This window comes from Plutella xylostella, chromosome 22, assembly GCF_932276165.1.
Source record: "Plutella xylostella chromosome 22, ilPluXylo3.1, whole genome shotgun sequence".
In the NCBI taxonomy this organism is placed as follows: domain Eukaryota; kingdom Metazoa; phylum Arthropoda; class Insecta; order Lepidoptera; family Plutellidae; genus Plutella; species Plutella xylostella.
The window spans coordinates 5,025,956-5,053,576 of NC_064002.1; the positions used below are offsets into that span (position 1 = coordinate 5,025,956).

General features: G+C 40.2%; 1 protein-coding gene across 1 annotated transcript; it reads right to left on the reverse strand.

Moving 5' to 3' along the window:
- On the reverse strand, positions 1–27,503 carry LOC105395068 (2-oxoglutarate dehydrogenase complex component E1). Its single transcript, XM_048629018.1, has 22 exons — positions 27,347–27,503; positions 25,692–25,827; positions 25,385–25,528; positions 22,266–22,416; positions 21,883–21,950; positions 17,449–17,551; positions 15,784–15,862; positions 15,266–15,442; positions 14,757–14,905; positions 14,330–14,415; positions 13,259–13,438; positions 12,507–12,687; positions 10,162–10,380; positions 9,536–9,729; positions 8,955–9,208; positions 7,496–7,608; positions 5,178–5,365; positions 4,340–4,433; positions 3,710–3,902; positions 3,153–3,290; positions 2,734–2,898; positions 1–1,532 (listed from the first exon to the last, which is right to left on the reverse strand). Exons 2-22 carry the CDS (start codon positions 25,779–25,781, stop codon positions 1,433–1,435), a joined length of 3,066 nt encoding a protein of 1,021 aa, XP_048484975.1. The 5' UTR covers positions 25,782–25,827; positions 27,347–27,503; the 3' UTR covers positions 1–1,432.
- Positions 27,504–27,621: the final 118 nt, after the last annotated feature.

A 27,621-nucleotide genomic window follows, 5' to 3' on the forward strand; every position in this document is an offset into this window, starting at 1 on the left:
TTTAAATTTGAATATATTTATTTGTAAATTAACTCGTCCAACTAATTTTAGCAATAAATTGGCTCAGGTAAACCTGCCGAACCCTTCTGCTAATTCATCCATGATTCCCTTCCATTTCTCCATGCGACCTGAGCAAGGCGGCCACTACGACCAAAATACAGTTTAAAACATCCAAATTATCAAATTTAACGGTAAAATAACAACTTCAAATACAATTAAGCCTGCGTATTACAATCAAATAAGTTAATAAAATCGTTATAGCAAATAAAATGATAACCAAAATAGTGAAATGTGACAATAAATTAATCATAGGAGAGTGATTTTAAAATATTATAGAGCTTATTCTCACAGATTTACTACAGAAAGGAGAGTTAGGTACGTGAGTCCACGCGAGATAATTTACAAAGCTGTTAGTGTTACTATTGTTACCGAAAGTTTTCCGTTCTCAACGGTAGTGGTAACTACGGAACCTACAAGCGAGCTATGTACAGTACATTATGTACCTGACCTACAGTGTACTTTACCAGTGCTTAGTATACTAGCTAATAATATCTGAAATAGAATATCGTTATACGAGTGCAGGAAAAAGTTAAACAATATCACCGACAACGTTCGACGTCTTTGACTAGCAAATGAAACGCGAAGGCGATGCGCTAACTACAACATTGTACCGAGAATATTGTTAATTAATATTAATAAAAAAAATTAGTAATTTTATCATTTTCTACTAAGTAAATCAAATTACCGTCCTGCATTTAGTGTGAATTTATTATGATTTTACTGTATTATATCATAAAATTATTTGAAAAAAAAAAAGAAATTGTTTATAACAAAAGAGTGGAGACACGTGAGAATGCGGCGTTGCGACAAAAATAAAAATAAACCAACTACACTCACGTTTAATGCTACGTTAAATAAATAAATAGGATTTATCTAACTAGTCTACCTATAATAGTATTAAGTTAAATACTGACAAAAGACAAAATAAAATGAACATTTAATGTAAATCTCCGCGAGTTAGTTCGTTTCGAGTGTGACACTGAATCGTCCGGTGCTGGCTACGGTTCAGGTACCGTCGTAGGGTGAACCTATTACTTCACAACTCTGCTCTAAAACATACCATTCATTAAACTTATTTTTATACTGAAACACAGGTATTATACGTCAAAAATCGATAAGCTATAAATTCCGAATGATATTATTCACAACCGTGCAAGCCAACTTTGCCGAAGCAAAAGATGGCAACCCTGAAATATTTTTAAAATAGTAACCCTCAATTAACTGTCAATCTGACACATTGCCTACTGTTATTATTCTGACGTTTCAATGATAACCTCATTGGATTAAAATAACTTTTTACGGCAAAGTTAGTGGCACGGTTGTAGAGTAGGGTTGCTTCACAATAGGGGATGTGAGATGTGGTGGTGAATGCTTAGAGCATGCTGAACTCTTCGAGGAGATTTCGGAGTTCCTTGTTGTGAGCGGCCTTGGAGCCGGTGGCGGGCGAGGCGGCCGTCGCGCGCCCGTTGTAGCTGAAACAAACATTACAGTTAGATGTGTTTATTTTAAGAACATATATCAGTACCAACGTAACTGACCTGTAACATAATACCCTTAACAGTAAGATATTTTCTTATTAAAAATCCGCAACAGCCTATATTTTTTTATTGTAGAAACATGTCATTACCTCCATGAATTACAACAGTTTTTACCACACAAAAATAAGTAGGTACAATAGTTTTAATAAAGTGCAGATAATGTAATTAGAAACGTTCTAAAACTTAAAACAACGAGATAGTCAAAGTGATATGCGAGACAGAACTAAAATATGACAGCGACATATACCTACCCCCGAATTCATAGAATGAACTATAGCGATCAGCTTACAGACAGTGCTTTCTATGAATTCGGGGGTTATATTGCAAAATGGCTTTATACAAATAGAGATATAATTATATGCAACATGAACAAAAAATATTGAGAACGCCCCAGCCGCCAATACGACAAAATAGCACCGTACAATACTACAGCCAGCAGTGGAAGCCACATAAGGTGCTAATGCAATATTTCTCACCTAATGGTGCGCGGTACTAGCTCAGTCTCTGTTTCGGTTTGGGGCGCGGGCGGCTCAGCTTTGCCGAACAGTTTGCTAAACCACCCCTGGTCTTGGGACTTTGCCCTGTAACCAACACCCAAAAATTGTACAATCATTTAAATTTAGATTTATAGGGTTGTTGTGCCCTTTGGGAGGTTGGTAGGTAGATCGGGGGTGGTTAGGAGAGGGATTGCTGCGTTGGACTAAAATTACAAAGTATTACTTCTACCTACAGGAATTGCATGAAATTATTAATGACAAAAATATGGTATAAAGTCGAAAAATACCTAAACTTGAGCGTCTCAATTTATTTATGATACGATATTTAGTATTTACTACTCAGAGTACGGGAAACTAAAATATATTTATCTGCACTTTATTGAAAAACATAGTAAAAACTGTGTTATATGTTACAGCTGGTTTGTATTATAGTCGGTAACATGCAATTACTTACTCACTGATTGGCCCACTGCCATATTGGATTCACTTTATTTCTCTAGCCTTTCTGGAATCTTCTGTGAAGCTACAGAACCATAGACACCACATCCTTATTCCGAGGAGCAGTCGAGCAAAAAAATTTACTGGCGACCTGCGATACCCAAAAAATAAAAAGAACAGTACAATGTGTCCAGTCTAACCTGATCTGCTTCTGGTTGAGCAGCAGCGTGCGGAAGCGCGGCTCGACGTAGCTCCACGAGCCCTGGTTCTTGTGCTCCTCCTGGCTCCACACCAGTTGGGCGTTCGGGTACTTGGCGACCTCCGCCTTGATCAGGTCGAAGGGGAACGGAGAGATTTGCTCCAATCTGTGAGGGAAGAAATTGAGTTTTAGCATAGATAATATATGCCCTTATTATAACACGTAGTCTAAAGCTAGGTTTCAACCAGAACAATATTTAGCCTTCGTTTTATAATAATTATGTACCTGTGGTCTGTGAATTAAATATATAATTGAAAGAATTAGGTCTCAATGTCAAACATTAGTGTCAAAGATATTTCTAATACAGGAAAAACACTGAATCTATAATTTCACATAATATTCAACTCATTAAAAACTTACCTAGCAATAGCGATATCCTTTTCCAGTCCCTTCTCGCGGCGTTGCTTCAGCAGGTCGTAGTAGACGCGTCCGGAGCAGAACACCAGCTTGCGCACATTGCCTGGCTCTTGGGCCGCCGGGCCCTCGTCAGGGATCAATCTGGGAATAAAGAACACCTATTAAAACATGTTTAACATGTTTTTTTGAGCTCCAACATACTCTGAGCTCGACCTTCCTCATGCAGGCTACCTGTCAAAGATCGAGCCGACTAGGTGTCGTCATTTCCGTAATTTTTCGACCAGTTCTTCGATCTGTCGTCGCAGTATGTAGAAATACGGCGCAGTGGATATAGTATAAGAGTTTTAAATAATATATTATCCAACTAATTTATGAATAAATAAACAAATAAATAAACTGCTTGTAGCATTAAGTCCACCCTTTGTACACTTATTTTTATATTTGTGCAATAAAGGATTAAATAAATAAATAAATAAATAAATAATTGAAAGTTTAGTTTTCCGTAGCCAAACTCGTTTCAATTCGCAACATTTCGATCCTTCGAGCCGGACAAACGTTACCTGCGGAAGCTGGTGCCCTCGTTCATCTCGTCGAAGGGCGACTTGGCCTCGGGGTGGCGCAGCAGGCTCTTGGGCGTCATCAGTATGAGCGGCTTGCGGAACGGCAGCGCGATCTGCCGCCGCAGGATGTGGAAGTACGACGCGGGGCTCGAGCAGTTCGCCACTATCCAGTTGGCGTCGTGCAGTTGGCGCACTGGGGGAGAAATAAGGGTTTAAGTTGCGGGTAAATGTTTCAGGTATTTGTTTGTACAAGGCATAGGTGACTTGCACTGAACAATTAAACGAAATTAAATCTATTGCTGTCCTGCTCAGTCAGTATACTGTCAAAGAAAGATAGCATTTTTTTTGTTTATATGTTTGGTGCAAGTCACCCATAGTGTTTAAGGTTAAACTGGAAGTTTAATGTCTATTTGTGGCATTGCAGCTCGCTCCGAGATCTCATTGAACAAAATCTGTTTTGACTTCCAAATCTAGTTTCATTTTGTCATAACTCGAGTCGATTTTAACATTTCATTATTGAAGAGAAAGTAAGGTTTTAGGAGAGACAGGAAACAACCGTCCAATTATGTTTAACTCAAGTAACTATAATGATGGGTATAATGTCAATAGTGAAGATATTAAAGTAAATACCTTCAAAGTCGGGGCTCTCCGGCGGCATGTAGTCGGGGTCGTCGGAGCTCATCTGCAGGAAACGCTCCAGACGGGCCGACGAGTGCTCGGGACCCTGGGGAATAAATTACATAGGTTATTATTACTGATAATTAACGTTACGTTGATAATTAGGTCGTTGTTATGCCGATGGCAATGAATTGAAAAGCGAACGCCGACCTCAGTAGATTGCATCGTCCGTATGATACAGAAAATCTGCATCTCACTTCAGCGTGGCTGTCTTGTGTCTTCAACAGAAAAATAAGAAAGTACAATAAAATTCACGATAATGGATCATAATTCCGGCCTCATAGGTGAATGAAAAGCAGCAATCAGTCAGAGCGCGTCAATGCAGTAATAGACAAATGGTGACTCAGTGGCATAATAGAGCGCACTAATGACGTATTCCACCTCACACCTCTAAATAGACCTAAGAGATCGCTCTTTAAAGATCCTCTTACACCTCCACAAGCCACATACCATGCCCTCCATCCCTCCCGGTAGCATCATACCAATATGGACCGAGCAGCATAACGCAGTAATGGCGTCGCTTATTATTCCTTTCTCATTATACCTAAAAAGGCCCATTTAGATGTTTTATTTTCCACATACCATGCCCTCCATGCCGTGCGACAAATGGCGACGCAGTGGCATAATAGAGCGCACTAATGGTGTCGCTTGGTCTTGCTTGACGTATTCCACCCCGCACCTCCCAAGAGACCTAAAATATCGCTATACAGGTTGTTGCAAAAACCTTCAGCTTTGTATGGCTTTTTGCAACACCCTGTAGATAGTTCCTCTTACATCTCAAACCACATACCATGCCCTCCATGCCGTGCGGCTGCAGCAGCACGAGGCCGGACTGGCGCACCCACTTGGCCTGTCCGCTCGAGATGAACTGGTCGATGATGCACTGCGCCACGTTGTTGAAGTCTCCGAACTGAGCCTCCCATAGGACGAGAGCGTTCGGGTTGGTCACGGAGTAGCCGACCTCGAAGCCGAGCACACCTGTGGGGTAGGGCATGTTAGAATACACATAATACTGTCTCTAATGTAAATAAAGCGATCAAGAATGTCTATACAGCTAATGCGTTTCAAGTTGCCGCTACACGGGTTCGTTATCGACGTAGATAAACGTGACTATATCACAATTCGCCATAAATGCGGTGCAGTAATTGGTGGAACGCGCACCGAACGAGTTTATAGATGTCAATAACGAACCTGTGTAGCAGCTTCAGTTCCCATATCAGTAAGTTTTTTAACAGCACTATTGTTGCGTGCCTCGCTACCTTCCTATACTGTTTAACAGGTTACGGTTTCCATCACGCACGCGGGATGGTCGCTATTTTCCCGCGTCTCGCGTTCATATTCCTCGCGTCACGATGAATGCTTGTTTGAAGCATGCGGGGCAATCCCGCATGCGTGAGTAAATCCGAATGCTTTTAAAAACATCCTATGTTCGAGTCTACCGCACCGGTAATCGGTTCCCCGACACACACGTACCGTACTCGGACAGCGAGCTGTGCACACGGTGTACGGCGCCTGGTCCGGGTAGAGGTGCAGTACGTCGCCTTGTCCACCTTCTGGTGGTGGAGCTAGTGCAAAGTTGCTATATAGCTAAGGCGCTTGCAGCATCGATATCTATTTTAAGATCATCGTCCGCTTTTCCTAGGAGGTCCACATCACTATTACCTCAACCTGCCATAACCGACCTACTGTCTATGATCGCCGAAGTCTTAAGTACCTCGCACTGGTAAGCTGAAGCTGAAGCCTCAGTTGTGCATTGCGTCATCTTCCATATATTTTTTATCACGTCAATGGGATGTCCCATATGGATATAATTATGGGTGAACGGCGAGCTGCGAGCACAAAACCTGAGCTGGACGGAGGCCAGAGTAGTTGCTGAGGGCAGAACGGCGTGGCGTATACGCTTGGAAAGTCCCTCTGTACCACTGGGGTACCTTAGGACAGCAACACAACACAACACAATGGGTCATATTGCCTAATAGGGCCGAACCGGTAATCGGCTCCCCGACACACACGTACCGTACTCGGACAGCGAGCTGTTGCACACGGTGTACGGCGCCTGGTCCGGGTAGAGGTGCAGTACGTCGCCTTGTCCACCTTCTGGTGCTGGAGCTGGTGCACACTTGCTATATAGCTATAAGGCGCTTGTAGCTTCGATATCTATTTTAAGATGATGGTCTACTGTTTTTTTCTAAAAGCTCCACATCACTATTACCTCAACCTTCTTGTCTATGATCGCCAAAGTCTTAAATACCTCGCACTGGTAAGAGTGAACACTAACTGCCAGTTTCTATATCTCTATCTATCTATAACTGGTAGTTACTTTCATACGATTTTGACATAATCAAAAGTAACAATCTGTCAAATCCTATGGAAGTAACTACCAGTTATAGATAGAGTTATAGAAACTTGCAGTAAGTTGTGCATTGCGTCATCTTCCATGTATTTTTTATCACGTCAATCATTTTGACGTCGAGACGCAACGCAGCGCAACGCACCAATGTAGCATCAACAGTAAGAACCGGTATTCGGTTCCTCGACAGACACATATCGTACTCGGACAGCGAGCTGTTGCACACGGTGTACGGCGCCTGGTCCGGGTAGAGGTGCAGTACGTCGCCTTGTCCACCTTCTGGTGGTGGAGCTGGTGCAAACTTGCTGTATAGCTAAGGCGCTTGCAGCTTCGATATCTATATTAAGATCATCGTCCGCTTTTCCTAGGTTGTCCACATAGCTACTTCTCCATCCTACTAACCCACCACCTGTCTATGATCACCGAAGTCTTAAATACCTCGCACTGGTAAGAGTGAACCCTTAGTCGTGCATTGCGTCATCTTCCATGTATTTTTTATCACGTCAATGGCATATTCACGCAAGCAGCACTAATGAGGCCGAACCGGTAATCGGTTCCTCGACAGACACGTACCGTATTCAGACAGCGAGCTGTTGCACACGGTGTACGGCGCCTGGTCCGCATTGCTAAGAGTGAAACCTCACCAACAGTAATGGGTTCCCACGTCAATGTAGCATATTGACGTCGAGACGCCACGCAGCGCAACGCACTAATGGTACCGGTGGTAACCGATAATCGGTTCCCCGACAGACACGTACCGTACTCGGACAGCGAGCTGTTGCACACGGTGTACGGCGCCTGGTCCGGGTAGAGGTGCGCGAGCGCGCAGTACGTCGCCTTGTCCACCTTCTGGTGGTGGAGCACGTGGTGTCTGGGGACAAGGAGTGTGGGGTTAAGTTTTGTTTTGTTAACGATAATAAGGGTGTGGAAGAAAAAAGGGGAGGCCTTTGCCCAGCAGTGGGAACTAAATAGGCCATATAAATAAATAAAAGAGAATAAAATACGTATTTATTACACTGTGGATATGATAACAGTAGATCTCATTGGAAACTCAAATTTTATAGTGCGTCCAAAAACTTCTCCATTTCCAGAAGGAAAGAAGACCAAAAGGCCGCCGCGTAGACGTTGTAGTGTGCTGTTGGCTTCTCATCCGCTAAAAATGGACAAAAGAGCGGTCAATGCCGCGCAATAGACGAATAGCCACCGAGCGGCGTAGATGGCACCAATAGCGTCGCTAGGTTCTGACGCATTCCACCATTGGACCAATCAAATGCCATTTTATTACATACCTGTGCGAGAACGTGCCTCACTCCACGCTTCAAGTAAGAAACTAAAATGACGGCCGATTGCGTAAGCTACACTCATAAATGAATTATAAGACTGCATAGCGCTATAGACGAATCGCGATAGAGCGACCAATAGCGTCGCTATATACTGACGCATACCACCATCCGGACCAATCAAACGCCACCAGACACATACCTGTGCGAGAACGTGCCTCGCTCCACGTCCTCCCCGGAATGTTAAGAGAGCAATCGGAGCGCTTCAATGACGAATCGCTATAGAGCGACCAATAGTGTCGCTAGATACTGCCGCATTGCACCATCCGGACCAATCAAACGCCACCAGACACATACCTGTGCGAGAACGTGCCTCGCTCCACGTCCTCCCCGGACAGGCGCACGTGGATGCCCTCCTTCAGCAGCGAGCCGAACGCCAACGCCTCGGCCAGCGCCCAGCGCGGCTCTCCACCATCTCCATGCGCGTCTTCAGGATCCGGAGTAGACACTTACTAGCGCTAAACGTCTCAAGATACTAAAATGGCGGCCGACTGCGCATGATACACTCATAAATGAGTGATAGGAGCGCGCTAATGCCATATCCATGCGAGTCAGAATACGGAATAACCCTTAACTAACTAAACGCTTCGAGAACAAAATGGCGGCCGACTTCTACACTCTTAAATGAATGATCCATCGGAGCGCTTCAATGACGAATCGCAATAGAGCGACCAATAGCGTCGCTCGATTCTAACGCATTCCACCATCCGGACCAATCAAACGCCACTAGACACATACCTGTGCGAGAACGTGCCTCACTCCACTTTCTCCCATGAAGCGGTCCTTCAATGACGAATCGCGATAGAGCGACCAATGGCGTCGCTCGATTCTAACGCATTCCACCCTCCGTACCAATCAAACGCCACCAGACACATACCTGTGCGAGAACGTGCCTCGCTCCACGTCCTCCCCGGACAGGCGCACGTGGATGCCCTCCTTCAGCAGCGAGCCGAACGCCATCGCCTCGGCCAGCGCCCAGTCCACGGTGCGGCTCTCCACCATCTCCATGCGGGTCTTCAGGATGCGGAGTAGACCCTTGTGGATCTCGAACTCGGCGGCGTTGGGGGGCGGGGAGGAGAAGCGCTTGCCGATGTGCACTAGCGTCTCTTCGTGCACGCCTGTTGGCGACATCTGGGTGGGGAAAGATGGATAGTTATTCTTTTTTTCACTTTGTATGAATGAATTTTTGGCAATAAATAAGCATTGACATACTTTTACAGTGCTTAATTTATAATGCGTTTCTTAACGCTGTATGCGTACAATATTTTTTTACCATATCGGAAATTAGGGTTAATTCTAGCAAGCCTAATTCATACTTTTTTTTATCTTTATCTTTTGGAATGGAATGAATTACAATGCCAATTTCAATGTATCACCATAATCATAAAAAAAACAAACGCACTCTCTTATAATATATAAAAACTTAGAACGCATTATAAAATAAAACACATAGCTCACCTTCAAGGGGTCCTTGCCCTCAAAGAAACCGGACCAAGGCGAGTCCAGCCAGTCCTTGTACTTGATATGCGTCTCCTGTTTCGCCTGGTTGTAGGCGTCTTCGCAGATCTTGTCATACTTGTCCTTGACGTCTTTCACCTCTTCCGCTGTGACCACGCCTTCGGTGATGAGTTGTTGGGCGTACTTCTCCAATACTGGAAGGAAGGGTGTTTGGTTAGATGGGTAAGTGTAAAACAAAGGTTTTTACTACCACAGTCATGGTATGGTAATAAGTCTGATGCACAAACCATACGCCTGATGTACTTTCAATCTGCTTATATACTTTTTTTTTAACCCTTTTTTTTTCTCACTTTAGCATGCCGTATACAGGATCTTGCTAAGGTATAGTACGAATTTAGTGGTAAGTTAAGGGAGTCATTCAACAAAAGAAGGAATGCCCACATCCAATTTCGGCTTGCTAGACCTAGATTTATTAACATAAGAAGGGCAAGCACGGGGCGCAATTAAGCCATGACAAAAATTCTCCATCGCACTCGCTGCGTGATGTGATGTGAGTGAGCGCGATGCAAAACCTTTTTCACGTCTTACACGCGCCCCGTGCTAGCCCTTCTGGATACGTCTCAAACCTGGCGGCGTGTTCCTGATCTTCTGGTACATGAGCGGCTGAGTGAACATGGGCTCGTCCACCTCGTTGTGTCCGTTGCGGCGGTAGCCCACGATGTCGATGACCACATCCTTGTGGAACGTGCTGCGCCACTCGGCGGCCACGTTGCACACGTGCATCACGGCTTCGGGGTTGTCGCTGTTCACGTGGAAGATGGGCGCGTTGACCACGCGGGCCACGTCTGTGGAGGAAATAGGTTGGTTTATACGCTGGAGAAAAATACAACATTAAAAGTGTACATAAATGTTATACAATATAATAATTTTTCATACTATAAAAATACATACATAAAGCAACCAATATACCTGCCTTTTTTCCAACGACAAAAGGTCGTTTTTAGCGCAGCAGCGCTCCGAAACATCGGCATCTCGAAACCAGCTATGGATTGCATCCAGTAACGTGCATTGCGAGACGCCTACATCCAGCAGTTGACTGCTATAGGCTGACTAGTAACCCTGCAGTGCCGTAACTATACCGGGTGTTGCAAAATTGGTATATTAAGCCGAAAAGGGTCCACACAACTTATCCCGGAGATAACGTTTTCGATGTTGGAATCGGGCGCACGACATTTTTATCGTCCCATACAAAATTTAATCCATATTTTATTCTGTATCGTTTTTGGCAACCCTACGTTCTGATAGCATTACGTCAAAAGCTGACGTGTTTATTGTAAACAAAAACATAACCTCAAAAACATATGATAAATCGGAGGCCGCAAATTAGAAATATTACTGATTAGAAACACAAGAGTATGTTTGGAATTTGTACGTTATACCTCCCTAGTTTTGAAACATTGCAACAAGAACATTCTTGGGATACAATCAAAGAAAAACATACCTAGTTCAATCCATTTTCACAACAATCCTTTTCCGCAACAAACACAACACTACATCTTCAACTCTTCACAGATATCTGATGAACCACCGCAGCCTCAAATAATCACATAAATCACATTCCACTTTCACAATACTAACTTTTTTGAAGTAATACTTAACACGAAAAACAACAAAACACTTGAACCACGAGAAAAAGGTTAAAACGGTCAGACTTGTGTAAGTTCCAAGTGTTTCTGTTTAATTATGCTAAAGTTTAAATCGGCACTGAATCACGATTATAATTATTCCTATGAACTTTCAAATTAGTTACTAGTAATATTATTTATTAGTAAACATAAAAAAGCAGAAAGCATTTTTTTCACCTGTTGCCATATTGTTGAATTGTTGCCAATAGAGAAAATAAACGACGATGTTGCCAGTAAGTCGAAGACCCGTTCCCGTTTCCGGCATTTTTTTTTCTTCGAATTTCAGAAACCAATTTAATAAACAGAAAAAATAGTTTTACTAAGTCTTATTTTTCACTGTCTATTATTTACGTAATATTAGAGACAAGTAAAAATAAATACCGGGGCGTGAACTCGCGTTTCGCGGACGTTCGCGGCGCGAGTGTAGCGTGGGCTTAAAGAATAAAATATTTAAAAATGAACGGATCGGTTTCCATAGGTACGTGATTTTATAAGGTCGTTGACACTCGTCGATATGTAGGTTTCTGTGTCACGTCAGGGTTGTTGGTACCCAGTTTTCGAGTAAAACTTTGAACGTTAATTACTCAAAAACGGTACCGTATTTTGAGATTCTGACTTCTTTCCCGGGCTTAGATATAACATGCTGCACATGCTGGTTTCGGCTTGATATACCCTTTTTGCAACACCCTGTATTTTATAATATAGACACCCCGAACGAAGCCAGCTATAAATCGCATCCAGTAACGTGCCTTGCGAGACGTCTACGTCCGGCAGTGGACTGCTATAGGCTGAAGTAACCCTGCAGTGCCGTAAGGCTATTTTTAACAGCATGCGGATTTGATCACGCACGCGGGATTGCCCCTCACCTGTGCAGTAAGCAGAAGAGCGCGAGTGCCGCGGGTCGGTGGTGAAGCCGATCTGGTTGTTGACCACGATGTGGATGGTGCCGTGCGTGGTGTACGCGGGCAGGTCCGACAGGTGCATCGTCTCTCTTCACTTAATACTTTACTCCAACGAGATAGTCGTTATTAGCGCAGCAACGCTCAGAACTATAGACACCCTGAAGCCAGCTATAGATCGGATCCAGTAACGTGCTTTGCGAGACCCCTACATCCAGCAGTGGACTGCTATAGGCTGAAGAAGAAGCCAAATACCTAACTCCCACTAGATATACTCCTTATTAGCACAGCAGCGCTCCTAATATAGGCACCGCGAAGCCTGTGACCCTACAGCGCCGTTACCGGGCAGTTCTAACTTTCACTTTCACTTTAATCACTTTAACTAACCTGTGCAGTAAGCGGAAGAGCGCGAGTGCCGAGGGTCGGTGGTGAAGCCGATCTGGTTGTTGACCACGATGTGGATGGTGCCGTGTGTGGTGTACGCGGGCAGGTCCGACAGGTGCATCGTCTCGAACACCACGCCCTGGCCGGCGAACGCCGCGTCGCCGTGAAGAAGGATTGACATCACCTGGTGGTGGAATGGCGGGTAAGGTTAGTGGATTTTTAAAAGATGGTAGGTATACTGAAGGGTAGCTAGCCTGCTGAATCGCAGATCAAAAGACACTCGTGGATTTCGTAAGTCACCTAAGAAAATGTGCGGTAGTTCATATAAAATCTGTAGCGGCTTTTGCGCTGCGACTTTTGCGAAGGGTAGGTAGGTAGTCTAAAAATCTATATTTTAGTGAGAGCTATAGCAATATGGATGTATTGAAATGAGTAATATAGGTCAGTAAGACTCTTTAGTGCAATATAAGAACTAATTCTCTCATTGTCGCCTCTATAGAACTGTTCTGCTCGTGTCACACCTTGCACGACGGGGTTGATAGCCACGAAATCTGTCTTATTACCACTTCTCTTTACTACTTTAGCCAAAGATATCTTCTCTAAAGTGCAATAAGAGTCCTTACCTTCTTGCCCTCATTGTCGCCTCTGTAGAACTATTCTTCTATTGTCTTTCCCCGCACGACGATGTCGATGGGCCTCCAAGTGAAAGCTATCGTCATCTCTACAGTGCTTAAAGAATCAATCAATCTCTTTACCTTCTTGCCCTCATTGTCGCCTCTGTAGAACTGTTCGGCCCGGGTCTTGCCCTGCACGACGGGGTCAACGGCCTCCAAGTGCGACGGGTTAGCGCAGACCGCCAGACGGATGTTCTTGTTTGTGACGCGGTTGAGACGCTCGATGTATGTACCTAAATGGTATTTTACGTCTCCGGAACCCTGAAAGAATGTATGATGTGTAATTTGCAGGGTTAACAAAGTTATTACAGCTTAAAATAACAACATACAGGTCGATATTGAGATCGAGAATGTTTACAGTTAAGCCTCGAATTCACTAGGGCACAAGTTCTGAGACTGTTACAGAACATCTACGGTGCGTGTTCTCAGAACATTTTGAAAACATGTCGTGATACATTTTGATTGTCCACACCAGCAGTCTCCGCCGACATGTCGCCCGAGGTTGTCGTGGCAGTTAGTGCTGCGTGCTAGAAGTCGCGCACGCGTCCACACTCTGCAACAGCGGTCGCTAGACTGATGTCGCTGGAAGTTCTGTCTCGCGAGACAAAACACGGAACCTGTTGCCCGAGCACAGGATTCGAAACCTCCGTTTACGTTGCGTATCGTCAAATGTAAGGCAAATTTGTTAGTTCCAAAAGTGGCATTTGTTTTTTCCATGTTAGGTGGAATTTCACCAAACTCTAAACGTATTTAGTAGCCTGTCATACGTCTGTCAGTTAGTACAAAATGTATTTAAAATTTGATTTAAATACGTTTAGCGTTTGGTAAAAGCGACCCTACGTGTAGATTCGAAAATAGTATCGAATCCTATGCTCGCGCCTCTGTTCTTCGACACGTAGATGTCGCTGTATAGTCGCGTGCGACGTCGCAGAACAGAGCGCGACGTCGCGGCGACACGTAGACGACATGTGCCTAGACAGGTTCTGCGACAATTTGTCGCCTAGTGAATACGAGGCTTTATACGTAGTCTTCTCTTCATCTACAATTCAGCTTTTAGTGAAAAATTGTGATTAATTAACTCGTTATTGAGCTATTCAGAATTCGGTTTCAGGTAATCTACCATTATCTATCTATGTATAGTGAGATACTCACGTCATCTTCAGCCTCCAGACCGGCGAACTGCGTGAACAGTTGATGCAGGGGCTTGCGGCACACGTTGGCCAACACGTTCAGACGACCTGTTAACATGGGAAAAAATCACATTAGTGAGAGCTTATGAGGAAAATTGTCATGAAACTAAGGTTACCGACATAACTCTTAAACACTGTCAGCTGAAATTTCAGAGACCCAATCAACATTAGTCCTTGCATGGGACGTCCTCGATTGGACTTTATACAAATATAATTCACGCTCCACTGATGATGCACTCGAGAACGCCAATGCGAGCTCGAGAACGCGTCCGCGCCAGGCGTTCGCGAGCTCCCGTTCTATTGGTTGACAGAGGAAAAAGAGGCGATCCCTTTACGTTACGCTTAAATGTGCGGTGACCTTTAGGGTTAATAACCTATAAAACACTGACCTCGGTGAGGCATGCCCATGATGATGGACTCGACGCCGAGGCGCGTGGACGCGTCGATGACCTGCTTCATGGCGGGGATGAGGATCTCGCAGCCCTCCAGCCCGAACCGCTTCTCCGACGACCACTTCTTGGCGAGGAAGTTCTCGAAACTGGAGTGTCAAATGTGCAGGTGTGAATATTGTTAAAGCCATGGTGTGTACAATAAAGTGATGTAAAGATTCGGGTAGCGCGCTCCAATGGCGACGCCGACGTGCGGATTACTTTACACCTTCCACCCGCGCCGTTGTATAGGAGCCCGCGCACTAGACAGCCATATAAATTATTTAACTGGCTACATGGCTGCTTTGTTGTGAGGTTCCTGAAGGGACTTAATAATAGACTTCTGTCGGTCAAATTCCATGGTTCGTAATGTAAGAGACCCTCATCTATTTTAAGGACACCAATAACATCTTTTATAATTATTTAAATTTATACATATAAATACGACAGTATAACCAGGAAATACTCACCCTGTAGATCTGGTAAGCCGGGCGAGGATCAATCTCTTCTCGTCGGGGGTCATCTTGGTGACATTGGGCGGCTCCATGCGCTGCCGGATCCAGTTGCACTGCTCCAGCGAGTTGATGAACATGAACTCTATGCCGATGTTGTTGCAGTACGCTTGCTCCAAACGGTTCAGGATCTCCCTGTCAAGGAAATAGAAGGAAGTGTTATGACAGTTGACGTACAGTCAGCTGCATAAGTAGCTAGACACTTTTGTACCTTGTCAATCTGAAACCGCCTGAATTGAGACATTGAAGGTTCGATAGTTTGACAAGGTACAAAAGTGTATAGCTACTTATGCAGCTGACCGTACAGAGGCAAATTTAAGAGCAAGTCTTAACTTAAGCTATGTGCATTTGTTTCACCTTTCCTCTGTCCATTTAGCGTGAAATGTCTGCTTGCATAGAGGGAGGGTTTAGTCTTGTTGCTATTTAAAGGGTGAATAAAAGCCATACATTAGTATTTTAATGGGGGGTTTTATTACCTGAGAGGCAAAGTCTTTTCCTTTTCTCCAATGAAAGTGGTAGAGGGCAATTTAAATACCCTGTCCATGTCGGCTTCATCTAGAATTCATAAAGTGACCATAAGAGAAAGAAGTAACATTGTGCAGCATTGGATACTACTTTTCTAAATTTCAAAGTGTGCTTATGACATATTATTTTAAATTTAGATTTGCTTATTTTAATTAAAACAAAAGCTATATTACAACAGTGCCAAAGCATATAAGCAGACATACGAACATTCAATATCATAATCCCTTTACTAGCCTTTTTCCTACTGTTATACATTATGATATTTTCGTATACTCTTCCATATGTTTACTTAATTAGGTCCAATAAAATTACCCTTTCTAGAACTGTGTACATAATAATATAGATATAAAATTATAATCGAAGCGCCAATATGATACAATAATAAATAAACTGGCCACAGTCCAATAAGCAAACTTATACGTAGATATAGATATGCGAATAGCACTCTCCGTAGACAACAATACCGATAGCAATGATTGATAGTGTATGTGACTTACTATATGTACACTTTTACATTGTATATGAATGTCGAAATATGAATGGGTACATCGCAAATGTAGTCCAAACTCCAAACAAATACTTTGGCGGCCCAACAAAGATGTTTCAGGTGTCAAAACAATGTAAGAATACGTGCACTTTTGATCCCAACTACAATGTATTAGTTAGATATTTTCTCCTAGTTTAATATTTATTTTATAATTTTGTTATGGATTTTTTATTACAACATGTAGGAAAATTCAGGAAGAATCACGCCCCCGCAAAATTTCCTTTCTGATATTTATAGATTATATTAATGGTATAGCTAGACTAGGAGGTAGACTGAGTATTGCGGGAGAAAGTGTTATAAGTATAAAAGATAGATACATCCTGTATTTCCAAACTTGCGGAAAAAATAGTACCTACTCAAATGAAATATTTTCCAAAATCATTGACGTCCATGCTTAGGTAGGTACACCAAACTGATATCATTGCAATATAATAATAAAGGATATCCCACATGCTATATGGATACATGCTTATCTATCGCAATATATCAAATAAATAGATAAGTTTATCTACACCAAACATGCCAAAAGAGAAAGGTATTGGAGAAATGAAGGCCTAAGGATAGCCTACGGATTTCAATAACAACATTAAAATGCGTGCTGGGTCGTCAATACATTCTAGTTATGGCGTTGCAGTAATTAAAGAAACCTAAGTTAATTCTGTTGACTAAATCTTAGGTGCAATACAGAACCGCGTGTTATGAAAACATGAGTTCTAGATAAGCCGCTGAATGACTGGTGCAAAACAAAGAAAAAAACATTATACGGATAAGGTAAATTTTCAAAAAGATTAAGCATTAACATGAAATTATAGCTTTTGTGCTGATATTATAGAAATCCGTATTAGACGGACACATTTATTTGCTTCAAAAAATGTCGTTCAGTGTCTTAGCTACGGTTTTTGATACAGACAGGGTCACACGTTTCAGAATGGCATTTTATTCATACTAATAAAATGACAATGAACACCAACAATCCACTGCCGCCATAACTAATCAAATGCACCTTGATGAGGAATATATATGGATGTAAACTGAGCGGCAAAAGTGCTGTACTGTCGTTCCTTCTTACCAAACCTGTAGCTGTTGTGGATCACTTCCCGAAGATTTTTACTTTCCAAATCGAATTTGGGTAAATCCAGCGGGTCGAGTTTGGCTATATGATGTCCACGGATCTGTTTTGTTGTTTCAACGGTCTCATTTAGTATACGAAAGTAACTGCAGATGGTAGTGTTAATGGAAAAGTATAGAAATCATAATAATAAAAAGCACATTATATTATAATGGGTCAAATTATACATTAAAGCACATTATATTATAATGGGTCAAATTATACATTAAAGAATAGGTGGTATAAGCAGAAATATAAAGTAGCTATTGACGCTGCGTCATTAACTTATGTAATAAACATTGTAAATTATGCAAAACTAAACTTATACTTCAATATTGAAGTAATGCTACTTCATGCCACATATTGTGAGGCACAACTTTATAACTCTATCGAGCAAATTGTTAGTGATTTTCGACATACTTACTAACTTATTAGTTAATAGACACCGTGCAAAAACAAGATAAATCTAAAACCATATTAGATGCAAAAACATACATTTAGGAGATTTTACATTTGTAGTTATTTTAACATGTGTGTAGTAAAAAGAGTGTATATACATAGGTTTAAATTGCTTACAATAAAGTCAAGATGACTAGGTAGTCACTGATAATGTTATTCTACTTTTATTATTTCTTTTGTAGATACTTACATAATATTACTAACACTAAAACATAGCTTTCACTATCTTAGAACGAACACAACTACAGCTAAGTCTAGTAAAGGAATTTGATTTGCGAGCAACATTAGTAGGCCCTTACGGTTAATGTTAATTCAAATATTTTCTCCAACACACGATACAAGATTAGGAAGGGATATGGTGGATGATGACGCATTTTTATTCAGCTTACATCAAGTTAGTTGACCGATATCCAAATAGCTAGTCTCAATTTCAACGACACAAAAATACTACGCAAGAAGAAAATGAATAAGAAGACAACTTAAAGCTGTGGAGCAAAAGCATTTCTCGATAAACAGAATAAACCGATACATAAATAAATAACCGATACATAATAGATGATGGTTTGAACCAAACTATAAATACATAAAGAATGTAAAACCCAGCGACCCAACCGAAGATATATTTTTGTGCAAGAGAACCCAATCCCCAATATAATCGAATAACATTTAGAAAAATCGCTCAATGACAGTTAGAAGGACATGAATGGTCATGAGAATGGAAACCTGAATGGTATGATAACTTTGTACTTAAACATTATTATATCATACGATCTTGGGTAAAAGTATTATCACGATAAGACGATCAAATAACGCTTTGGGCTTGATTTGTTTAACCGGAAAGCGTAATGACGCAATGCGCAGCGGGTGGTGATTCAGTTTTATCGGCATTCATGTCCCGCTATCAGGATCATTGGCGGGGAATTTAATATCGTGCATACCAAAACGGACGTGCTGTCTTATGACAGCCTCACTAGCGAAGCCTCGCATGCCGTCTCGCCATTGGCTGCTCGCCACAGGGTCGCCCGTGGCAATTCCCAGAGGATCCAGTTGCGCCACCAAATGACCCCGAGACTATATCAAGTCGGAAAAACTACCATCAGCACTATGATTCGAAATATACGTCAAAGACCCGGAAGACATTAGTACCAGTGGCGGCTGCACCTTAAGTGCGCCCGTGCAACGCACTACCATTTAAAAACCTTCTAAATATGTACCTTCCTTCTTCCTAAATCATACTAGGTCCCAAATCTTTAAAAAAACTTCACAAAAAATACCAATATAACAACCGTAAAACCTACCCTAAACAGAAATTACATAAATCTGATTATCTTTACGAGTTAAATGAAATCGAGCTAGCCTATTTTGATTTCTACTGCGAAAGAATTAGATCTTATTTTTGCTTGAACAAAAACGGCCTCGTGCGCTCGGATTGTCGCACGGAGCGAGCTCCTACACATAGTATGAAACAGGATGGAAATCGCCCGGCGCGTGAGACGGAAGATGCTCAGTACAAAATGTATGCAGTTCTAGGATAAATTCGTGCGCCGCACGCGGCCGGAAATTGCCGAAATAATACGAATGACGCCACGGGACCCGAGAGGCGCGGGCGGTGGCCTTGACCGGTGGCGTGACCTACGAACGATGCACTTGTCATGTCATTGTCGGTTTCACCTTTCGCGCGCGAATACGTAATTAATTTGCTAATTACTTATTAACTAAGAAAGTAGTAAAGATTTCGTGAGTGTGTATGTGTGTGTGTGAGTGAAAATGAGTGCAAAATACAATATTGACTTCATAAAAAGCAATAGGACATTGCAAAATAGACTGGGTATTAAATCTGCTGGGCCGCCTCGGCCTTATTAGTGCAAAACAAAAAATGAAACTTATAAGTAGGTACTTACCTACCTGAATTTTCAAAAGTGAAATGTTCAATAAAAAGAAATGGTTATGTGGATGTGAGAGACTAAATGCTTTATTTTGCTTTCCGTGTGTTGTTTTCGTTTCGGCGGAGAAGCTATTTCGCGTCAATAAATAAGGTAAAATATACCTACTTCTAATTGTAATAGTTAATCTATTTTTCTCCAAAAAATGACTAACTAAACCCATAAAGTGCACCACCGGGTATCTGAGGCACCAGCCGCCACTGATTAGTACAGAAATGTTTATTATGTAGGGTTGCAAAGTTTAACAGAAATATCTTCTAAAACGGGTTTATTGCAATAAATGTAGCATGAGCACAAATAGTAATTGAGCGTTTATATTTTATATAATTATTAGACAACAAGTGGACAAACGATTTATTGAAAGCATGAACGTCTAGAAAAATAAATGTAATCTCATGCATTGTAATAGGTACATCACATGAAAGCCTATGAAATTATGTTTCAGTAAATACACCATGCACAGAACATAACAGTCTTGAGACTAGCAATTCTTTTGATCGGCCCGTATATGACTGATGCAATGACAAATGAGATAGATTGTAACTCAATTTTGAAACAATGGTGATTGAACTGGATTAACTCATAATTAACATACATAGCTTGGATATTGTTATACAATTGATAACAATGACATTAGTTGACTATAAAATGCGATGATAAATAATTGCGTGTTTTTTTATCGCAGTTGTCAACTTATATCAAAGTAGCGCGCCTCTACAAACATAAGCAAAACAATCACGCCTGAACTGGGGAGTATAATATGAAAATAATACTACATCTCCCAACGGCGCTGTGATCGTTTCTAAAGCTGTTTCTACACGGTTGTTTCCCAGTTTTAATTCAAAAGCAACATTGTCGGTTGTTTCCTTATTTTCATTCAAAAGCAACAATGTCGATTACTTCCCAATTTCATTTAGGATTAAGTAACTATATTTGCGTGAACTCGGACGTGCGTCAAACTTACTGAAACAACCGATTAGCAGATTCCCAACTGCAAACAATCGCAGTATCAAAATCTAGCATAGCACCAAATCCAATACATCATGGATAAATATTACTCTCTTCAATTTAAATTCAATGAAAATTACAGCAAGAAGTTCAATATTCACTTTTTATTGACTCTCAACATAACTTCAAACCCGTAAACAACCGTGTAAAAAGAGCGCGAGCCATAGACCGTACTCCTGCATACCGAAGTTGAAATATTTCCTCATGATGAGCTCGGAGTGTGGTGCGCGCATGCCCAGTGCGGGCAGATCCTTAGTCGTGATGCCGAGGGGGTCCACATCGGCAGCCAGGTGACCGCGAGCCTGCGCCACCGCCCCCGCGTCACGTCAACATTATAGCCCATAGTGTCAACACGAGCGAGCGATAAATTACTGCACTACGTTGAAAAATTCACCGAAGAGATGAAACTTTTGGCGCCCGACACTGAGCTTATGGCGCCCAACATGGTATTTTTGGCGCCCAGCATGGGACTTTTGGCGCCCAGCATGGGATTTTTAGCGCGCACATGGATCTTTTGGCGCCCAACTTGGAACTTTTGCGAGGCAGTTCTTAACCACTTGCCTAAAGTCACCTCACATAATCTTTGTAATTTATCGCTAACTTGAGCTGTTATTTTTTATATGCGGATACTAATTTATGTGTTTATTATGACCGTGTCTTTTTTAGTTAACTGAATATCCCGTCCCCAAATCTAGACAATCTAGCATCCCCATTGAAAGGTGCATTACTAAAAACTGAAAAGGTGTACCCTATTGTGTCTTTTGTGTAACTAATACTGCTTTTATTGTGAGTATGTGTCAATTAGCGTAGGTATTTACATAAGACTAAATAATTATGATAAATATCAAGGTTCCACAAACTTCTAACTACGGGGTATTTTTATAATAATTATCGGATGGGTTTTAGAATAGGGGAACAGAGTGTAAAAAATATTTGTGCAAACAAAAATAATACCAGATATAAAATAATAAAGAACGAGTTTCACCTGGTAACTCCTGATGATGGCTTGCACGGCGAGATGGTCATCGATGATCTTTTCGTTGATGGGAGAACCTACAGAAATAAAATCATTGAATCAAATCAATGCTATTTACCATTTATCGCTTGGAATATTATTGATAGAAATATGTATAGATTAAATTAGATTTTGTGTTGTATCCGTTGAAGCTTAAATATGGTCAGAAGTGGGTTTTTTTGGAATTTCATTAGCTAGGTAATAATGAGTTAAGTTTTTAAGCACACTATAAAATTAATTGTTTGGACTAGTATATGCTGCCCATTTTTCACCGACTAAAAATAATATTTAGGTATATTCGCAAAAAAAAACTTTTTCTTTTTTTTTAAACTAGTATACGATGTTTTGTTTACCTGACGAGATGGAAGGCAGGCCACCGGCGGCAGGCACCAGAGATGACAGGGGAACTTCATTCTTATTGTAAGGGGATAGGTTCGGCGGTGACTGGTACGCAGCGCCGGGCCCGGCGCCGGCGGTTGCGTTGCGGAAGAATGCGTCCCAAGACTGTTAGAACAAAAAAATATATATATGAATTAATTGGAACTTGTAGCGATGCGATTATAATATAAGCGGCGTACGTACTGTGTATATTTTTATAGATAACTAAGAATTTATAGGGTGGAAATCTACAATGTGGGCGATTTAGATACAGTAAGTAAGTTTGTACTTTCTCGGTATGTGTACGGTATACCTACTTACACCTACCTAGGTATTAGATGGCGATATTGGACATGCAATAATAATAAACACAAATCAAAGTAACTTCCTCGAACTTCAACAATGCATCGTGAATCTTTCTTTTAGAGCTAGATTAGATCAATAATCAATAGAGATAAAATCGTTTCATTATCGATAGCATAAATATTCTAAAGGGCGTACGAAGTCGCTGCCTACATTAAAGTTGTGCAATAAAGATGGATACAGTCACGAACATGAGACAGCACGTCACTCACATTTCAAGGGCAGGCGGACTTTACATTGAATATTCACATTCATTCTTACATTGTACACACACGTATAAGTCACAAAGATGGTGATAACCAGATAAAATTATATGAGTACCGCAAAGTGACCATGCACGCTATAACCGCTTACGTTGATCATTCTTATCCCGGCAACCATACCGCAACGGCGGAAGTCATAAATACTACTCCTAAGACATAATGCATCCTCCTTTACATGAATCGCTATTAGACCCAACAGCCAAAGGAAAATAAACAAGGTATGGTGTGCGAAAGTGTGAATTGATGGTAATTTTGATGCCTCCTTTTAAGAATTTAACATATTATTAGATCATAATTTAAAAAATTGTAAAGTCATTATCATTTGAAATATTGATTCGATCTTTACTAGCTATGAAATCCCAGTGATATTACCATTTTTTTCCATGCTGTTTTAATAGAATCCAGACAGACCAGCTAAAATTATAGACATATTCCATGGCTTCTATTCTAACGCGGTCGGAAATGAACTAAGGTCATAGTATAATACTACGTCATTAAACCAATGTAACAATGTCATTCACAAAATTACAGCCTAATTCCAATTCAGACCAGAAAACACCAGAAAGAATTACCGTCTGTTGGTGGACCAAAGACAAATTATTTCATAACATACGATAAAGAAGAATAAAAATCTATGCCTACCTGGTGGAAACATTTCTATCGTATAAAACTTTTATTGCTACCTAAATTAGTTGAGTTTTTCAGATATGAATGATATGAATGAATGAATTTTGCATTCTTTCATACTCGTCTGAAGTCTGCTCTTACCTAGACATGAGAATGTATAGAGTAAAATCAGGTCAAGGTTTGTAAAAATCAAGGCACCTACAAAGCGTTCAAAAATTCTGTGCCGACGACAAAATCAATATTTATTTGCAAACGAAAAGAGCACTATAAGTGCTTCAAATCACTGTAATAATGCTCTTTGCATGGCACGTTAAAGATCTGAAAATAGTTCCACATTTTGCATACATAGACGAATCTGTTATGTAACTAACTAATGCGCGAGTTTTACATGACCCTGAAATGTTTCGGGTTCGAAATTAATCTAGCGCCGAGGCAAACTATTCGTAACATCATACACAAAAAAAATTATTAAGTTTAATTGTGAATCAAGCAAATCGTAAGAGTGGCGCGCGCTAATGTCACAAGACAAATAGCAGAATAAGTTAAAAGCAAGTACCTACCCATATTATCTGGTTTTTACCACTTGAATGTATGTAGGTATGACTATGACTAAGCGCTCTCAATTGCCTGTGATATCGTCTTCTGTCTCACTTATCTCCCTTAATGTGGCAATAATCGTTTTCTCTTTACTCTACAATTATCACTATTCATGTACCTTTTACAACAACATCGCTCATTTTAAACGACAGTGTTTATAAAACAAGTAGATCAAGAAACCCTAAAGATTATTCTCAGCAGCTCTGCTATTGCTATAATATAAATCTATGTATATGCTCAAAGAGATCGCTTTTAGCGATAAGGCCGCTTAATGTTTATTCCAACTGTCTAAATAGCTATTAGGTATTAATTTGTGTTTTGTTTGATCAATAAAATAATTTTGTTTTAAATCCGCCACCATAATATTTGGTTGCGGAAAGTAGTAAATAATCAAATAACCTTAACCTCATACAATGAAATGCATTGCAAGAATCCAGCACAGTAATCACAACTTGATTTTGATATTGAAGATGATAAATGAGCTCTTTTATCAGAGTACACACCCATCAGGATGCACGATAAAGCCTAGACTAGAAATCATTTTATATGTTATCAAAGGGAGATAATAGATTTGCCCACCTAATATTACAGTATTATAATAATGACGCAAACAAGAATATTGCGACGATGATTCATTACGTGAAGTAGGAATTAAAAAAAAACCTGTAACGTGCGCTCAATGCGTAGGTCACAGACCTTTACCTACATATCGTACAAGGAATTCTATGATGAAACTTCGTTTAATATTCATTCTCAGAAATAATATATAAAGTTTATTCTATCCTAATACCTCGGTAAGTAATTCCTTCCTTGATAGCGCGCGATAATTCTGGGCATTAACATGATACCAGGGGTTACCATTATAATAGATTCATAGTTCTACCATCATGCACATTGTTTTAACTGGTTGAATCCCTAGAACTCAAGCTCCTTAGAAAATCTATTGTATCTTCAGCAATATCGCAACAACCCAGGTGGAAAAGGTTAAATCTTAGACGAGCTGTTACTTCTTGCGATTATGATTAGTCACCTTCATTTAAATTTAATTTAAAGTGATAGCAATAGCAGGAAAATTATACAAGTCAAGCTCATAATGAAATTCGTGGAATAAAAATAATTATGAAATGAGATTTTGTAATTCATTGCCAAAATCTGATCTGGTCTGATGCTCCATTTGAGGCCTTTACCACATCAAACATGGAAATTATAAGTTTAAGATAATTATTAATATAATGTATAATTACCGCATGCACAGAAGCTGGGTCGGTGAGCCATGCATTGTACATGTCCTCAACATATGCCGAGCTGGATCCATTCAGGAATGGTTCTGCCGCAGTAGAGCTCTTCAGCCGGTGGGCTGACGCATTGTATACTGGTACGGCAGTCGCCTATAAACAAATTTAATTCATCAATAATTTTTCCTGCCAGGTCATCAAAAAGTGACATCAACAAACAAGTACCTAAGTTTACATATTTTATCTAATACATATTTAAACATGTAAAAAGAATAAAATACATAGGCAATTAAAGATGAAAAAGTTGGATGCTTACCTGAGGCTTGTTCAGTAGCCATGACGCAAACCTCTCGTTGTTTCCTACTTTACTAGAAGCCTGTAAGACTATGCGACCTGCACGATGCATGACTGCTTTTATTGTGTGCCCGGCCCTTAATTATGAAGTGTCAGGTCTGTAAAGAAAACAAATCACTTCTGTAAGTAAATAATATACATAATTCATTATAATTTGATTACAAGAGATGAAGTTAAGAAAGTAATAATATAAGGAAGATTATGAATAAAATGTCTGGTGCAAGATAACCAAAATTTAGAAATATCTACTATACTATCCCAACATTAACAACAAATTAATATTTCACTGGTGGACAAAATGCTATCCAAATTAGCACCATAAAACTCAGGACATAAATGACCTTCCCCATGCAGACAATACTACTGAATACCTTTCAAGTTTTTACTATCATTTGTAATGAGTTAATGAGATATAAATGCATTAGCAAAACATTTTCTGTAGTTTCCTACTATACATAGATAGAAGTATCATCACTTTCTCACAGCTCAGAGATATGTTATATCAGTGCTACCAACATAGACTTGCACTAGAACAGATTCTTGGCACAATTTCAATTTCACTAACATCTATTTTAGAACATTTTTTTTATAAAAGCTACTGTGTCAATAACAATGGTTCAAGGATGAAAAAAACAAGTCTGATTGTGAACCTTGATCCAATTTATAAGTTCAGTTACTTACACTAGTAAGTGCAGACAAATAACCAGGTAGTGAAGTACTTATGTATGTATGTTATGTTATATTACTGATGTTACTTTCAATAAGATTTTGATTTTAATGGTACCCCGAGATACGGGCAAAGCCTAGTTCGGGGGCCCCTGTTCATTTTGTGATTTTAAATGTAAGATGTGCGCTAGAATACTTTTTGTTTTGTAAAATAAGATTTAAATTTTACTTAGGTATTATGTGTTTTATGTGCAAATAAACAATTTTTACTTTACTTACTTTTTACTTTATCTATTAAATTGTTAATTAAATTTGTTACCTAAACCAAAGAATATAAAGACTATTATAATCACTAGTAACTGGAATAGCTCAGAGATTTTTATGCATTTTATAAGGCATTGATGTTGAAGACTAATAGTAATTTAACTTATTGTATAGGAATATCAAAACTTAATAAATTTGTGTAAAAGTAAGAGAAAATTTAATATGGTGAGAAATGAGGAAAAGTTTTTAGTAGTCAAAGATTTTTGATACTTTCAAGGTGCTGTATGGTGTGAAATTTTAGATTTTCAATATTGTGATTTTGATAAACATGAGGGACTGTTTTGAAATTTAGTTTAAAGTAAAGGTAAATAATAAAAAAAAACATAATTGTGAATTATATTTAATTTGTAATGGTTTGAGTCATGGGATACGCCTAAGGGTTTGAGATGAACACGTAATAATTACTACTTTTTATGAAGATACCTGATAAGTTGGTCCACGTTATAAAATAAAATAATACCGTAAACTCTGATCAATACTGTGGTCCCGTGATTCAAGGTTATATAACTCACACCTTTCTAGCAAATAAGAAATTTACTTCAGCATTGGTACTGCAATAACAAGTATTCGGCGCCTACGGTGGCAGGTTATTCATTTAAATAGTAGTTTCTTACATACGATATTTACCTTTGACACTGATCTAAATTATCCTTCCACAAACGCAACTTATTTTTGACTTTTCGACAAATTCAAAGAAATTTCAACAAATTTTTTTCATCGTTGTTCGTGATGTCTAATGTCCACAGACTACTAGTTTACAGTCTCAAAATGCTGTCACTCACGTGTCAGTGAGAAAAGACAGCGGCAAGTCGGCTATGGACTGGACTTCACTGGACCAACAGCGGCAAAGGGGCATTGATTAGATTAGAGTGCAATGATCAAAATCAAAATCAAAATCAAAA

Excerpts from the sequence above, each read along its gene's own strand:
- LOC105395068 (XM_048629018.1), bottom strand. The coding sequence starts at position 25,781 with ATGCATCGTGCAGGTCGCATAGTCTTACAGGCTTCTAGTAAAGTAGGA. Across the intron at positions 21,951-22,265 it reads CCTGCCTTCCATCTCGTCAG|GTTCTCCCATCAACGAAAAG; the intron begins GTAAACAAAACA and ends TTATTTCTGTAG. Across the intron at positions 14,906-15,265 it reads CGGCTTACCAGATCTACAGG|TTTCGAGAACTTCCTCGCCA; the intron begins GTGAGTATTTCC and ends TTGACACTCCAG.